Source organism: Lutjanus erythropterus, chromosome 15 (assembly GCF_056507025.1).
Source record: "Lutjanus erythropterus isolate fLutEry1 chromosome 15, fLutEry1.hap2, whole genome shotgun sequence".
NCBI classification, from domain to species: domain Eukaryota; kingdom Metazoa; phylum Chordata; class Actinopteri; order Lutjaniformes; family Lutjanidae; genus Lutjanus; species Lutjanus erythropterus.
Window position 1 is genome coordinate 11,700,881 of NC_139331.1, and position 17,700 is coordinate 11,718,580.

Sequence of the window (17,700 nt, forward strand, 5' to 3'; positions counted from 1 at the left end):
ACTATGGTTCCAGCTGGGAACAAGCTCTTTACATTCCGAACGAGTTTATTTTTTTTTTGAGAATTAGGTGCTTGAATCACAACAGGGTTGGTTCCATGTTGGTGGGAAAGACCTAGTTGAAGTATCGAAGCCCCATTGTGTGGTTGTGTCATATTCTACAGGTGGCTGTGCATTGTGCAGCACCCTCTGTTGATGACATCCTTGATTACAATGGTTCTGCTCAAAACTGGTGGAAATGTGGGCTGTTTCACTAGATAGCAAAGATTTTGAACAGAGCCAGTTCAAGAACTCTTATTTGGTGGAAAAGGACTCAGTGAACCAAAACACTGGGAGTACTACACACCAAGTACCTTCAATAGAAAGTTCTTGCAGTGGAAACGCTACTTTCTTTTTTAGAAAGCTAACACAACACTATTCCATAGGCACAGCATGTAAAAGGAGAACAGCTGCTGTGCCCTCTTTAAAAACTCCTTTACTAACAAATCAATAAGCCCTCTGACAAAGTCAATAACATTTTAAAAAGATCACTCTACGAGAGAAAACACACTCACCACACAGACAGGAATGATTGGAAAGAAATCTCACCTCTCTCACAGGTACTACCCCAGAAGCCAGTTCCAGTACAGTCACAGATGAAGCGGTTCCACCCCTCCTTACATGCTCCGCTGTTCTTGCAGGGGCTGCTGTCGCACTGCTTTCCCGTCACCTTACTACACGAAGACTTGATGCCGGTCATATTCTGGGACTGAGCTATCTGCCGGATGTCCTTGCTGCGCCCGTCAATGAACAGATCCCGCACGCAGCCGACGTAGCCGTAGTTGAGCATAGCGGTCCAGAGCTCGGTGGGGAGCACCAGGCCCACCCGGTTGTCAGGAAGACCACCCAGATAAAGGTCCCCCTCGAGGTCCAAGATCTCATTTTCCCCGCTGGCGGTGAAAGGAGTCCGGCGGCTGTTTACTGAGATGATGCCTGGAGGAAGAAAAATCTATTATTAAAGACTGGCCAGACACAACACTGCAAAAATGCACATGTCAACATGTCATGTTATCTACTCCTATTACATGATGTGAAAAAAGACTGCTTGTGGAGGGAGATGATATCGCTTGTGTCTTGTTGTTTTTTTAAAATTAAGTGTCATGTTCTACTAGTTAAGTGGTCTGCCATATTTTGCTGGCTTCTGCTAAATTCCTGAAATAATAGGAGCCCCACTGAAAACAAGTGACATTTACTGACCTCAATTTACAGTTTGTCATTTCCACAAAAATAATCTTTTAGGACTTAACAAAAATGATATTTTCAAACTGAATGTGAGACTGACAGCTCCTTTTTCTATCAAAAGGAAGACAGAGGTGAAAATGACAGATTTTTGGTAATTTGTCTAACAAATTGGAGGTGCCGGTGAACACAAGCGACAAAGACAGACGAAAATAGCACAGCACGCCTGTGTCTGTGCTGAGATGAGGTCTGAGTAGGTGGAGGTGCAAACCTATGTTTGGCAGCCAAAATTGCACTGATCACTAACTTTGAAATACCTTCTTCAGGGGAACTCTATTTCAGTCACAAAATTATAGAACTGGGGTAAAAAAAAAAAAAAAAAAAAAGCAACAAACAACAAAATAACCACTCATCTGGCACGTCGTCTCTGTGTGTGATCTACACCAGTGCAAAGACCACAACACAGTAAATATATTTTATGTTCCATGAGACAACTTTCTATTTTATATGTCTTTATATATCCACAGAGCCTCAAATTAATCTTGATCTCTGCATGGTTCACATAATTCAAAAGCATTAAGACTAAATTGATTTGTTTATGAATGGAAAACACTCACATAATTAGCCATTCCTTTAAGTAGAGTATGTTAAATCCAACTCTACAACTGCATATGTAACGCCAAGGCGCCATGACAACAGATTCTCTCATTTATATTCCAAACAAATACGATTCCACCACAGGCAAAATCATTAGACATTATGTGTGATCTCAACTAGACTCGAGCAACACACAATTTATTTTAATTATTCATATTTGCTAGCGATGCTTTAGTTCATCACTTTATTTTCCACTGAGAGCCAAAAAGAACAAAAAAAATGATTGAATTGCGATCCAAAATTTAAACAACAAAGTTGGAATATGCTGTGAGTTCTAAAATTACTAAATTACATCTTTCAAGGAACTAGCAGTATAACATTTACATCAAAATTAGTGTGTATAGGCAGGTTTTTTTAACCACCAAAAATAGGAGATCGACTCCTGTTCCATTGCGGTATATGGATTTTACCTTTCTGTTTTTTTTTCCCCCAATGTAAACATCACAAACCCACCAGGAACCAGGGTTGGTAAACACTAGAAAACAACGTGGACGGCAGTGATCTCTCTTTAAAACTCAGCGCCGACTAATTTGGAACGATGTTTGAGCGCTGCTTGAACGGAGACAGATGGAATTTGCAGCTGAGATGACAAAGAGTTGCAGCGTCAGAAAAAGAGTCAAAAATTAGTGTGTCCACCTGAGTGTAATTTTTCCATCAATGACTACTACAGAGGCATTTGATCTAGGGACGAATGTCAGTTGCTGATTTTTAAATACAAGTGAACATTAACAATTCAAACGATCATTTAATAAACCAGAGAAACAAAATCAGACTTTTTAAATTGCACATGCATGTACACCTGTAATTAATGTGGCCTAATAATTATAGAGTGGGCTTTTAAATATAAGCAGTTAATTAAAGAAAGAAGAAAACGTGGGTTTAACCTCAGACTGTCCCCTAATTAATAATATTACCTCTACATTTTATTATCTCTCCATCAGACCTTAACCAAGGTCAAGTGAACGCAGCAAAGAGATGAAAAGATCACTCTTCAAAAAAGCCCAAATTTAAGTCGTCTGAAAATGATGTAATTTGAGGATTTCTTTGTGTTTCATTCACCTTGCAGCCAGACAGAGAGATGCGGGCAAGCATTCTTTGTGGACAAGAAATTTAATTCACTTGCAACTTCTATTAACATTTCACTCAAGCCACAAGTGTGATTATGCCTGTTCTTAACCATTCCTCAGTCTGGTATCCATATATCTGTCTCATTCCTCTTTTTCCCTGTGAAAATCCTACTTTCTACTCTGCTATCGCACTGGAGGCTGTGCCGGTGATTAATCAAAGCGCCGCGCTCTGACACACGGCTAAATTGGCTGCTCTAACCTGATATATAACACAGGCTGTAGCACCGACTAACACACCCGAGTCCTCAGGAGGATCCCACCTAATGCAGACATTGTGTTGGGTTTGGGGCTCAAGGCAACAGAAGTTTCTAACCCTTTTCTCTAATATAATCTTCTTCTAATACTCTCTGTGTATTTGGCCATGTTTGAGGTCAGAGGACATACAGATGGAAGGAAGCGAGGGGAAATAGAGTCAGTAGCTATCTATAGAGAAGCATGACTTTCTCCCCACAATAAATCATCGCTGAGATTAATATATTGAGCAAGTCATCCGCTTGCTGTGATGCAGGAAAAAGCTGAAATAAGGACAGGACAGCTACAGCCACTGCATAATTTAAATTTTCATTAACCTAAACAATTTCAATACATGAAACCCAGTTGAACTATCACTGCTGCTGCTGCTGACAGCTAACGCTTTCTGGACGAAAAAGGTCTTAGAAGAACTGTCTGTGAAAATTAGTTCCATATTTCCTATTTCCATTTTGCACTGATAACAACTATTTGATCGATTGGTCAATAATTATATAAATATTAAATGGCAATTTTGGAAATCTGTTTATTTTTAAAGCCAGTTTTCAAGTAACAAGACCAACTGCCTACATGCTAACATCAGCATGCTAATATAATCACAGTGACAATGCTAACATTTAGCAGATGTTACATACTATGTGTTCACCAAGAGAATTTTCACAACCGTTAACACCAAAGGAAATCAGGGTGGAATTCCCGTGTGATCTCATGATTCTCCCATGATCTCACGTTGCTTTGGAAAGTAACTAGCATGGCTAAAAATACAACACATTCATTGGTCTGAAATCTGAACTCTGTAGGTGTTTTAAATGCAGGTAAGGCTGCTTAAAATAGGCGATGGTCAGTTGCCAGTAAATGAGTTTGCCTTTCTGTTTTTTGTTTCCAAGGTTTCATGTTTGATGTGATGAAAGTTCTGGAAAACAAGGTTAGTTAAAAGGAGAAAGCAGCGTGGATGCCAGTTATGGCGGAGAAGTTCCCAATGGAAGTCAAGCCTGTGCTGGAAAACGGACGGAAATTAGCGTGTCCACTCAGGTGTCATGTTTTCTATCATTGTTGATCTGAGCTGGAGCCAATAAATATCCGTGACTACTGGAGGCTGACATTTTTCCTGGATGGGATTCAATTTCACTTTACACAGGACTGGGATGGGACAGGAAAAGAAATTCAACAGGAACAGACAGGAGAAGGAATCAAGTCAGTTTTTTATATGTGAATATGCAGTTCTAATATGAATGAAGGCTATTTTCTTTACTTTTTAACATAATACTAGTTGTTCTGTTGTCTTTTTCTTTCTTCTTTTGGTTCTCTCTTGTCTGCTCTGGTGGTGCAGCCACCTGACCAGTACATAATGTGACAGGATTTTTTTTTTTTTTTTTTTTTTTTTTTTAACTCTGTCATGGGATTGGGATAGGACAGGAGTGTTTTGTGGGATTTGTGGGACAGGAGTGAAAATCCACTCCTTGTTACTGTGGCAGAGTCATTTTTACCAGGTAATGAATGGTGAACCTTTTCCCTCTGTGGACAAAAGCCAGATGTTAGTGGGTTTTTTTGTCCAGTGTAAAGGGGCTTTGGTCAAAATCAACACTGTTCGCCATTTGCAAACAGTATTTTGGTCTCAAGTAGTGATGGAACATTGGCATTTGTTATTATTTTTTATATTTTATAAACTTAACTTCTAGTTTCCTGATGAAGCAGTCAGTGTTTTAATTGCTGCAAGGGAAAAAATATGAATATTTTTTTTTATTTATTCCACAAAATGTAGGTTTCAAATTTGAAATGATGAATGATGATAGCCACTCATTATAAACTAATATACAACTAAGTTGCTAGAGAAATATTGCAGGGAATACTCGTCATTCTTCAGTCAGTATGTGAGGATATATTGTACAGGAGCTTACCTTTATTTCTCTTGGTTTGATTACTCTGTTCTCTGGCAGTGTGTTATTTACCTTGTCAGCTCTGCCTATAAATTCATATGCCGCGTAGCCAAAGGCAACATATTTTTAATTGAGCCAGGAGTTCAGTTTTCTGATTGAAGCCATTCTTGATAATGTGTTTGTGCTTGTGTGTAAAAAAAAAGAAATGAAAAACAGTGACATAACGAGACCCCAGTGCCTTCCCAATACACAGAGCTGATTGCAGCTTGCTTTAAAATCTTATCAACCCGTGAAAGTGACGTTAAACAGAAATTTGTAGTACTGCTTAAGTCATTAGTTATGACTGTTAAAAATTAGAAAATTGAGTTATTAACTTTTAACCAAGCTTTTTTTCCCTTCTCTTTCCTGTTCCCCTCCATCCTTACCTGAGCGACCGTCTCTCTGGATGTCCACATGGTGCCAAGCCCCGTCGTTGACCTTAGCCTGTGTGGCCTTGACCTTGATGGTGCCGGAGCCCATGTCCAGCAGCAAGTACAGCCCTCCGTCCAGCAGCTCCACCGCGAAGAAGTCCACCTTGTTGTTCTTCTGGCCCTTCACGTCCCGCCGGTCCTGGGGCTTGCCGTGGGTGAACAGTATCAAGCCGTTGGGTTCGGAGGTGCGGAAGTCGAAGGAGATGGAGCCCACGCGTTTGGTGTTCCATTTCGGCAGGGCCAGGTAGGAGTCCGGGGTCTCGAAGTTGATGGGGTCGAGGGTGGGAACGTTTTCGCACTTGAAGACCACATCACCCTGGAGTTTCATCTTGGGGTCCACAATACGGGCGAGACGGGACAGCTCCAGGCGGATATCGTTGTTCTTGTACACCACCTGGGGAGGAAATACAAGGGTTTGAAACTTCTCATATATGAATAACAAATATGACTTTTGTACCTCAGTGTGAATGGCGTCATCAGGCTCATTCATGCAAAATGTTAGATACTGAACAGATACAGATACAGAGCTTTCTGTCCATACCCTGCGTTCATTTTATTCAGATCTGTTGACGTTTTCTAAAAGCTTACAGATTAACAACAAAATGGGTAGTTGTGGAGGGTCAGTGTAGCTCTATAGCCAATAGTTTACGCAGGACACGACCACAGAACACGATGAAGAGGTCGCGTAGAACATGTCGTGATGTATTTAATAGCCACACAGACCATTGTTGTCTACAACGCTGCCTCTGCTTTTGCTTCCTTTCAAGAGGTACATGTGTTTTCAATGTAAATGGCACATGTGGGCAGTGACAGTTACATCGTTTGAATGGACTAGGGTTGGGGGATGTCTACCACATTGGTGTATGACATCAAACATCACGTTGAATGATGATATTGTTGTTTAACGGGGAGAGGGGGGCTATGCAAAGTTAGCCAGCTAGCTATACTGAGGAAACTAAGCTATGAAAATAAATAGTGCAAATAACAGCCGCACAATTGAAAGAAACGCACTAACATCAGAAAGAAAACACAGCTGCCACCGATTTAACTGGGCATCTTGGGTTAATCTAGCTGGGCAGGTTTGATAAGAAAATAATAAATGGACATGTCAAAAGGGGGCGCAAATAAGCCTAGATTCTCAACTATGGTATGAGCACCACTGGTGGTACTTGAGCTCCCTCTAGTGGTACACTGAGGAAATTCCTAAAATTCTAAGAATAAAATGCATTAATTAATCGAGTTTATACGCTACAGTGCACGCATATGCCATCCATGATTAGCTACGAGCTGAACTATGAAGGCAGTGTGCCTCTTTTTAGGGATAAAGCTACCTCTCGCTGAATAAGGCAGGGCTATGCTACTGCATTTTTAACGTCAGTCATAATGGTGGTGCTTGGAGAGCCTTATGCTTTCTGAGGTAGTGCGTCCTGTAAAAAGTTTGAGAAAAACTGCCTTAGAGGGATTTTTTGTTTTTTTTACATAACTGTAAGTGGTTAGTTTACCAGAGCAGGAACGGTTGAAAAATATTTTTACCCTTGTGAATTAATTGCACTTCACTGCAAACTGTAATATTATAGCATCATACCCTAGTAATATTACTTATCGCCCTTTCGAAGACAGCTGGATCGATAAAACTAATATCTTCAAGGTGTGTGTGGCCCAATTTGTTTCTCAGTCATTTTCTATTTCAACTTCAATTCATCTGAGATGAAAAGGAGATTGTACACAAATCCATGACTGTATTTTCCTTTGATTGAGCACCTGCCGACTGAGTGAAGCGTGAGAAACGATGGCTAAATTATTAGTGAGTCATTCCCCGTAATGTTCAAAGAGAGCAGTCTTCATGAACACGGGCTGAAACCCCACAGGAGTATCTGTGACCCTGTGAGAATATACCCAATATTATACCTATTTACCCACAATAAATTTGCTCCAACCCCCTAATCCACACAAGTAGAGAGCAGCACACATTATAGTCAAATACAAAAAAATACCACAGAAAAGGAGAGTAGAATATTGTCAATTGGAATCCATTGAAGCGGAAAATTAATGTTTTTTTTTTTGGTTTTTTTTTTTGCTTTTTTTCCTTTCTGGGGAGGAAGACAGGCTTTTTCTGGTATATAGGGCAGTGTGTGCACAGGAAACAGCAACACTGTTAGAGGGAGCACAGCTGTCAGCAAACAGATTTTACTGCTGTGGGATTACCGATAATCCTGGAAGATTTGACAGTAAATCAACACAGGTGACCCAAACGGCACTGACGAGAGGAAAGGAAGAGAGAGAAAAAGCAGGGGGGAGAGAGAGAGAGGGAGAGAGACGAGCTGGTGGGAATAAGGGCAGCAGAGGAGAGGGAAACTGCAACAAGAAGGAAAATATGTCAGGAGGCAAATAGAGAGAAAAAGAGGGAGAGATCAGGAAGATTAAATGCTGTAAGGCCACAACGTGCCACTGGCTTTAAAAATATGCCTGTGTGTATGTTTGTCCGTTTGTGTGTGTGTGTCTGTGTACAGTACAAACACTGTGATGTAGCTGTCAATACAGTTAATGACCACACTTAATCTCCTGAACATGACAAACAACTAAATACTTACCACACACTTTGTCAAGCACATCATGTACTGGTAATGCACCGCACAATACTAATTAACTTAATTTCATTTTGAATACAGTGAATTTAGGCAAAAAAAATAAATTAGAATTGTGTGAAGAGAAAGGTAGACCTGTAACTAATTATTAATTAATTAATTGATTATTGAAAAATCAGTTGATGAGTGTTCAAGATTGTATGGAATTAATGTATTACTTTAATGTTAAAAAGACAAATCAGTTGATAATTTTCACAAATTAATCTTTTTTTTCCCAATAGACAAATCTAGCAGTTGATTTATGTAGCACACTTGTCTGATCCACTAACTAATTTGTTACTAATTCCTTGCAGAAATTATCTCATGATTAAAATTAGGGATAAACAATTGAACAAAATATTATCGAAATCACGTATAGTCAAGGCAAATTGTGTCACAACATACCATTATAGGCCTAAATAAGGTATTTTGGTGCTACAGAGATACCCCCACCTACAAATCATATTCTCTCGAGGGAAGGGTACATGATCCCAGCAAAAATCACATATATTTTTTCATATTTTTCAGTTAAAATTAAACGCAAAAATTACCATTCCCACTGAAATTGTGACTTATATCCATATCGCAATATCCCACAAATTATTTCTAGCATTGTAATTAGAGGAAATCTACCCATTTAATGAAAAATGGAAAAAGTTTTCAAATCGCTCGGCCTTTGGCTGGTCCACGGTCAGCCCTTTGTCGGAATACTATTTGGAATGCGATCGAAATGACAGTAATTGACAGAGATTTAGAAAATAAAAAGTTTTTTCATTGAGCAGAGGCTTGTGACTTTTATGTCCAAGAGTTGAAGTTTACTGTTGGAGGGGCTGAACAGAAATGATGTCTAACCCTCTTACCCTTCTGTTTAACCCCCGTTAAACAGAACTAAATGAAGTTGTCATCTGTGCTAACTAAATAAAGTTGAAAGGGTTGGTTTAAATTGACCTAATACTTTAGTATTTATTAATACATTTTCAACATGTAAAAGGTTTTACAGGACCTATTTGACAGATTTCTTGGCAAAAGTGCTTAAGACAGGCCTACATTACTATGTTGCACATGGGATTATAGGAAAGGTGCCATCGCAGTAATGCTGGCTTGTTTTCTTCTGCTTACTAAAACAGTGAAAGATGGCATATCATAATATTTTTTAAGCCTTTCTTAAAGGTGACAGCCCTAAATTGCTTGTTTTGTTGAACAAAATGTCATTTCCAGTTAATTACAAATTACAAGACAAATAAAAACAGAGTGTGCTCATAACTGCTGAAGCTGGACCTAGAAAATATTTGACTTTTTTATGTTTTTTGAAAAATGACACAAGCAATAAATCATTATTAATTTTCTGGATATTCACTAATTGACTGATTAACTGATTAATAATTTCAGCTCTGCAAGGTCATTTCCAGCTATGACTCTGGACAGAGGAAGGCTGCCCTAATGCTGCTGCGATAGTGGACTGTCCTAAGCATGCTAATGTGATTCATGGCTCGAGGGCTCATCTCTGTTTGTTCTTTTTGTCCGCATATGATTATCAGCTAACCTCTAGATTTGAGGGAAAATTTAGGTGTAATGTGGCTCTGTGATGATTGTCAATCAACAGCAGCAACATTTAGGGTTAAAGCCACCCAAACAAACAACTGTCCAACCCAGTGAACTTTCTGAATTCTGATAAACATTAAATGAAAAAAGGATGATTTGAAAATGATACTTCACAGACATTTTGCAGCTGCCCTGCAGCTCAAAATTCTCGTAGCTTTTACCATCATTACTGATGTCTCTGAGAAACTGATGTTTTTATGTGTTTTTCTTCTGAAGCCAAATACCTTGCATTCCACTTACAGCAAGCTTTTAGACTACTCTTGGGCGAGAGAACAAACTGAATATTACATGAAAAGAGAAAAAGAGAAGAAAAAGATGCTTTAATGCTGCTCATTTGCAATGTAGAACTTTTTTTTTAACAGTACTGTGATGGTCACTGTGCAGTTCTTAGATGTCCATAAATCGCTCAAACTTGCCGAGATCCAAGGCTCTGTGTCTCTGTCTTTGAGGCACATTAAAGGGATAGTTTGGGGTTTTTTTTAAGTGGGGTTGTATGAGGTACTAAAAAATTAGTGTACACTATATTTATGATATTTTTGCTGTTTTACCTTGCTGTCAGCCCCTTCAGCCCATTACATGAGCTGTTATATTGCTCTCTCCCAAGCCACAAGACTCATTTGGCAAAATGAGTCATTTTACTGAACAGAACAATGGAATCGCTGGACTACAGCTGCCTCAAATGGATAGTCTGCTATTATCCCACAATCATGCAATCGCTTGTGTGTGTGCATGCGTGATCGACAGATCCGAAACTTGCCTGGCAATAATCTTGAATACCACTGAATCAATCAGCCTAATTTTCTTTGTGCACATTCATGACTCTCAGCTGAAGGACGTCTGTGATTCGCTCATTCATTTTTGAAAAACCTTGAAAAACATTTTCATGGCTGGAACAGCAGAGGCTGAGGCTCTATGTTTTTGGATCATCCCATTCTTGTAAAAAAAAAATGCTACCTATGTCAAAATTACACACAAATGTCTTTAAGGATAAACATATGAGGAGATGGTATTTTATATCCAAAAGGTCAAAGGTCAACTTCACTGTGATTTCATGTTCAGCTTCCTATCAGTCCTCTGTGCTCCTCTCTAGTCTCCAGGTGAGGACATGTCTTGGCATCTATCCACTGCATCGGATGCATGAGTGAATCGTTGCACCCCGGATGCAACAATTATAGATTTTGATTGTACGATTATAGTCTGAGGAATAATCATGGTGTCACGATTATCACGATTATTATGCATTAATTAATTTCACACTACTAATGAACTAATGTATAAAATCACATGAACATTCTTTAGAGATTTTAATGTGTTGTTTACTGCTGTCAGAAATAACACAGCAATCAAATAATACAGTACAAAATAATAAATAAAGATAAACAAAAAGTCTCTTTCTTTGGAATTAAATAAAAGTGACGTCTGCTCTGTAAGCACGGCTCTTTTGATCAAAAATATCACAAAATGATTTAGTATTTTCAGGTTGTGTATTCTTCCCAACAACTGCTTCAGTTTGAAATTTTGTTTCAGCTCAGGACAACATATGTGAAAGTCACGTTAATGTTGGTGGAACTTTGCAAAAATCTGCCAGTTGCATGTGGTGGTTGCAGTGGCATTGCAGTAGGTGCTTCACCATCTGTTGGTGGGGATCTGTGCTCTATTAAGGGCTCTTTTCTAGTTGCGAGAGTCTGATGAATTCAAGCTAATCCTAAAAACACAGACTATGGATACCGAATGCAACCTCACTTCATAAAACTATCCCTTTCAGTCGAAATGTTCGAGAAATAAAAAGAATAATTAATCTCTGTGATTGCCTTAATACACAAGGTCTCCATCAGAGCCACAACAGGCTGTTACAGGATTACACACTAAAAAACACAGTTTGTCAACTCGACTCATGAAAACCCTGCTCTCTATCTTAGTTTTCTTGACAAGTTAAAGTCTTTACAAACTCTCCCAGGCACTGCGATGTTATTCTGGGACAAACTAATCTTACAATCAGCCAACCCACGATCTGTTTTGGGATTATGATTTTGTCTGTTCTGCTGCAGGCCGATCAATAAGGTAATCGAAATGATGTTATAAAAGAGGAACTGACTACTGCGGCTGTGTGTACCTCATCTTTTCCTTTGTTATGGCTGTGCTTTGCTACGCTATCCTTCGGCCTATCAACAGCCTTATGGGGCCCATTCATAACACGGGCACAGGGGACTGTAACGACTCCATAAAGCTGAGATCCTCCATCTCTGCTCCAGGATGGTGTATTGATTGGGCCCTGGTAAGGGTGAGGGAAGGGCAGGTGGGTAGAAGTGCAAAGTGTGCATGCATGTGCACACACACACACACACACACACACACACACACACACACACACAATCTCCTCCCTAATCTACTTCAGATCAGTGCTCATGTCCTCTTGGCCCCGGCCACAGCTGCTGTCAGCTGATGATTTAGCCCCAGTGTTAATGAAGAAGCGGGGTAATTCCACTGAAGTGGAGTGAAGATACACACACACATTGTACACGCACACACAAACAGTGCCCATAATGCTTTGCAGAAGATATCGCTATTCACTCAAACACACATACACACACAAATGATATGCAAATTAGGCCTGCACGATGCGAGGAAAATCTGCAATGTGCAATACTGTCCAGTACTGTCATAACAATATGACTTGCAATAAATACAATCTCTCCTGAATCCAAAATAATTCCAAATAGCAGTATTGTTCCTCTTCACCACAAAGTCTTTGATTGACACCAATTAATCCGAGGGCAGCTGACGGCTAGCTGGGGCTTCATCTGATTGGCCACATGTTTGCATGCAGAGTGTGAATGCACGGTGAAGGTGAATAAAGGTTCCAGGTTCATCAGGCAGTCTTTTGCGCATGTTAACATCACAATGACAATGAAAATCCGATTTATCTGATGCACTAATGCAGCTATATTAAATTGTATGTGCAAATACACAAATGCAACTGCATAAACACAAAAATAATAGATACAGTATTTACTAAAGTGCAGATGGATGTTAACAATAGAAGTGTCGTGGATATAGAATATTCAGTCATAATTACTGGAGTGTCTAATTAACATATTTCAATGTGCAGTATGAATCCAATATTAAAGGGTCAATTCATCCAAATCACAAAAACGTATTTTCCTAATTTTGCCTATTGCCACGTTTACCAGATAGTTCTGGTTTTCCGAGAGTTTTTGAGATGCTAAGATTTCTGTGTCCGACCCAATAAATATAATATGATATATAATATAATATAATGGAGGTAATGGAATTTTGTTTGTGTTACTTAAAGTGTCAAAAAAGTTACATAACAGAAACATATCAGCAACATTGGCCCCATTACTCTGGATAATCTTAACTGGTAACTGTTTTAATTGAGAACGATATTCTTCTGAAGATAGTGGTAGATATACGGTAAAATGGTTGTTTAAACATTTCAGGCTGCTCCCTTAAAGTCGAGGATTCAAATCATCATTCAGAGACCCTTCAGTCTACTGAGGTTCCTCAAGTTAGGCAATCGTTTTTAGCTGTGTGCTTCTCTGGACATTTTTCCCAAGGCAAAATCTTTCCACTATGTCAAATTCATCCTGTTCGCTTAGTGAAGATGTCTGCGACGGGTACAGGCAGGTGACCCAGGGTGAGTTTGAAGGCCTGCGTATACTCCCAAACAGACGTGAACACAGACAGCTGCAGACACCACAGACACGTAGTAGTAAGACCGCAACAGCCGGCTGGAGGACCAGCTCCGGCTCCGATGTTAATGTTAATATCTGTCTTCTGCTTAGAAGTGGTGAACTTGCAGCTCACAGCAACCAAATATGATATAGTCTCTGGCTGATATCTACTGTTGAGAAAAAATGCTGCACATTGCTGATCCATTGTTAGCATAGCTAGCACACGTTATGCTCAGAGGGTGTCTCAGAGAATATAACCCAATCTTTAATTTGACGTAACTATATTACCTGAACATTGCTGTCACCCTGAACATCACACTGAACCAACTGACAATTCAGCGTCAATTCAGTGTTTCTTTAATGTCCACATGAAACCGAAGTAAAATATTTGTACTGAGCAGCAAAAAATAACAATTTGACAAATTCTGTATCAAGTACAGCCCTAAAAACTTTGGACATTTTTAGTTTTTCAGAATTTTACAAGAGTATAAGCGCATACAACTTATACAACTTAACCAGTACAACTGTATTGGGTTGGCAGCAGCTGTTTCAACACTGCATATTTTAAATCTTGGCACATAAAATCAAAAGTATGTCTTTTTGTGATTTGGGTAAAAGGAGCTTTTAATATGAGGGTATGTGAGGTAATGCTGCAAAACTAGTTCAGGCAGGCAGCTTCAGTTGTGCCCCATGAAGCACTATTCATTGTGACACATACAGTACACTGTCAAACACACACACAGTGAGGTGTTCCATTCAGTCTGTCACATGAATTTGCTCATAGCCTCCCCGCAAATGCTGCTGCTGCTGCTGCCGCCGCCACGCTGCTCGAAATACCGACCGTTGCCTCCACAGCTGCAGCCCCCACCTTCACCTTCACCTTCACCCCACCGGAGCACACATGTAGCATGAAGTGTCTAATTCTATGGATCAATGAGGAGAGAGTCTGTCACTTCGCTCTAATTTTGCACAGTGTTAAGCTGTAAGCATTACAGCAAGTGGAACAAGAGAGCCTGAAAAAAAAAACATATTGAGATATTATTTCTCAGTAAATCTGTCTCACAAGTTTCTGGGACTGAATTAGAAGTGCTGAACATGACACCACATGCTCTGCAACTCGATAAAATAAGATTCAATACTTATCAGCCAGTGCTTTAATTCTCAAAAATAAAAATGTGTTTATTCTGGGACCCATATGTTAATTTCCAAACCCAAACCTCTGCTCCCTGTGATCTAATCATACATATAAATGTGCTCTTCTCTGCTACTATCTCCTTATTGCCTTTTACTACACAACAACACTCCTCCTCACCTCTTCACACAGCGTGCAGGACCTTGACTGGATCAGCTCTAGAGAGACAATCTTCAAGTGCATAAGCTCACTGGCTTCAACTCTCCCATATCATTGTTCAAACATTAAATGCAAAGCTGGTGAGCCGTGCTGAGGTTTACACCAAAATTTGGAATTAATTTTCATCTTAAATTGGTTGTGGTTTGAAATACTGTGGGCCCTTAGCAAATCTCAGACCGTTTCTATCTGACAGGAATTAAAGTAAGGTTTTCTGTCGGGGCAAGACATTCTACTGACTTACGAGCATGACTTCAGCTGCATTCATAACACAGTACAAGTGTACGCATAATACGTGACAATGCTCTACAATGTGCTTGTAGAATCAGCTGAACACATTACTGTTTTCAGCCCATCAGAACTAAACTAACCTTGTCCATCATGCAGTTACACTTCACTTAAAATGTTTCTAAGTTTATGGTTTTTTTTTCCACTGTCTTCTTATTAAGCACCTTTGTTGCTTTTTCTATATGAACCGTATAGATTATCTACAATAGAAAATGCAGTTTTATTTTTATCAATTTAAACAACAGACCCTCTCTTTAACATTATTTGGGCAACTTCAAATGTCAACCAAAGTTGTAAGTTTTGCGTCTCCATCTGTAATTTTCGACCTGCACATTTTGCATACTAAAATTTGCTTTCTGTTGACCATCATGTAGTTTGACTACTAAATTACTTTTTTTAATGACATTACTATAAATGTATTCTGTAACCTAAGGTAACGTTAGTACTTTACGGTTCTCTCACTGGATGTTAAAACAAAGTGGATCTGGTGGAATCAAGTGTAAACTTGCTGGGAATGTATGTCGCTAATGTTTGTTGATTGAGGAAATGAAGGGAAATGTATTGATTTGTGGATTCACACTTTTGAATCTTTGGACTTGGTGTAAGGCAGCTGTTCCCAAAGACCAGGTGGGCCACATGAGATTTTATTTTGGTCTCTAAATAAATTAAAGACTATGGAAAAAGATTTAAGATTTATTTCTGCAGTACACCTTTTTATAAAGCATTTAAAATGTGTCTACTGTTTTATTGATGAGAAGAAAAAAACAAGTTCCTGTTAATTCCTTCTAAATACAGTTATTTTGTCTCATTTATGAAGAAAGCTAAAATGTTCTATGTTGTTTTTCTGATAAGAGGAAATAAAAACAGCAACAATAATTCACTTGAGAATACATGACTAAATGTGTTCATTTATGCACGAATGAAGTCTTCCCAGAATTTATTGATAAGGCTTATTTTGAATTGGGGCGTGATGGTTTGTCATTTTTAAAAAGAGGATCCCCAGGAAAAAAGTTGTGGGAAACACCGGTGTGAGGTATCAAGTGTTTTCATGTCAAAACACTCAAGCCCATGTCATGCGTCATCAGTGTCTGACTTGAGTCCATGTCATGTGACTCCAGTTCACACCGTGGCTGGTTAATCAGTGATCCGTTTAAAGCGCTAACTATAACCTTAATTTTACATGATAACATAACTGCATATGAAGCAGAATGAAACATCAATTCAAAAAAGACAAATTGAGAATTTTTCTGCACATCAAAACAACTAGCTGTAAGATCAGCTACTGATAATGCCAATGACCTCATGGAGCATCAGAGGACTTGAAATGCTAGTTTTATATAAAAACATGTATTTACAAATGGCCAAGTTTGTGTACAGATCAAACAAAACAATATGTGATATGTTAATTAGCGAGCTTCAGAGGGGCTTGTAGGCAGATTTCCAAGTGTTGAATACAGCCAGGGTAGCTGTTTTCAGTCTTTGTGCTAAACTAAGCTAACTGCTTCCTGGCTTTAGCTTCATATTTAGCACACAGACATTAGAGTAAAGCCTTTTTCTTACCAGTTGATAAAATATCGAGTTATTTTTGACCAAATATCTCTATAGCCTTATTTATCGATATTGTGACAATATTATAGGGACGACTGTTGCTGCTTTCACAAAATATTAACACCATGAGATTTTTAAGGATCAGTAATGTGGGCCAATGACAACTATCCAGCATTGTTACAGGATTGATTTTGTGTCAAATGCAGTAAATTAAATGATTAGGTCATCATTGTGTGATGAGGAAATAATCCAGAGAATAGTGTGTTTAATTTACCTTTAGAGAGTTCGAGTGAGATCATCTCATAAATAGCGTAGTAAGTATAGCCTAATACTGCACAGTGTTGCCATTTAGTCTGAAGCACCGAGATGTAAACTTGTTTACTGTAATTACAGCAATTTTATCTGCGTTAAGCAGACATTAGCCAAAACAGGCCTCAAAAAAATTAAAGACTGAGGTATCATCTCTGTTTTTAGCTGCACTCAAAACAGTATGGCTTAGAAAAACTTCCTATAATATGCTATCAGTTTTCATAGGTGTAATCGTGCTTCCCAGGCCAGTGTCTCTAGAACTTAAAAATACCTTGCAGCACATTTATTTTTGTAATATTATATAATGCTAGGTTTTGAGTTACTAAGAATTTAGGATATAAATATGAGCATAAGGCGTAACCTCGAGCCAAATCCTGTAAACAAACAATGTTTACCAGCTTAGCCTATAGCAGGGTGTGGGTGAAAGGTGAAAGCATTCCATTAAAGTCTGAGGTTTGTACCCATCCATCACTGTTTGGCCCTCTGAGGGGATATTTAAAAAAAAGTAGAATAATTAAAAGGACAGGGTGACATTTGCATTTGTATTGGAGGGGAAAACAAGCACTACCCAAACACACTGCTGTGACTAACACAAAACCGATGACGACAACGTTCCTCTCAAATGCCAAATATTGGTCTCTTGCCCTCTCTCCTCGTCTTCTCACTTACTCATCGTTCTCTTGATCTCCAT

At 39.0% G+C, this 17,700-nt stretch overlaps 1 protein-coding gene across 8 annotated transcripts in view; it reads right to left on the reverse strand.

Moving 5' to 3' along the window:
• nrxn3b (neurexin 3b) overlaps positions 1-17,700 on the reverse strand; it is a 420,898-nt gene that overhangs the window by 283,930 nt on the left and 119,268 nt on the right. For all 8 annotated transcript variants that reach the window (XR_014771924.1, XR_014771923.1, XM_084737531.1 and 5 more), the window contains 2 exons: positions 5,551-5,989; positions 586-969 (listed from right to left, as the gene is read on the reverse strand). Coding sequence is in view for 6 of the 8 variants with exons in the window: in XM_084737531.1 (XP_084593657.1) it covers positions 586-969; positions 5,551-5,989 (823 nt within the window). In the remaining 2 variants the exon portion in view is untranslated. The remainder of the gene's footprint in view (positions 1-585; positions 970-5,550; positions 5,990-17,700) is intronic.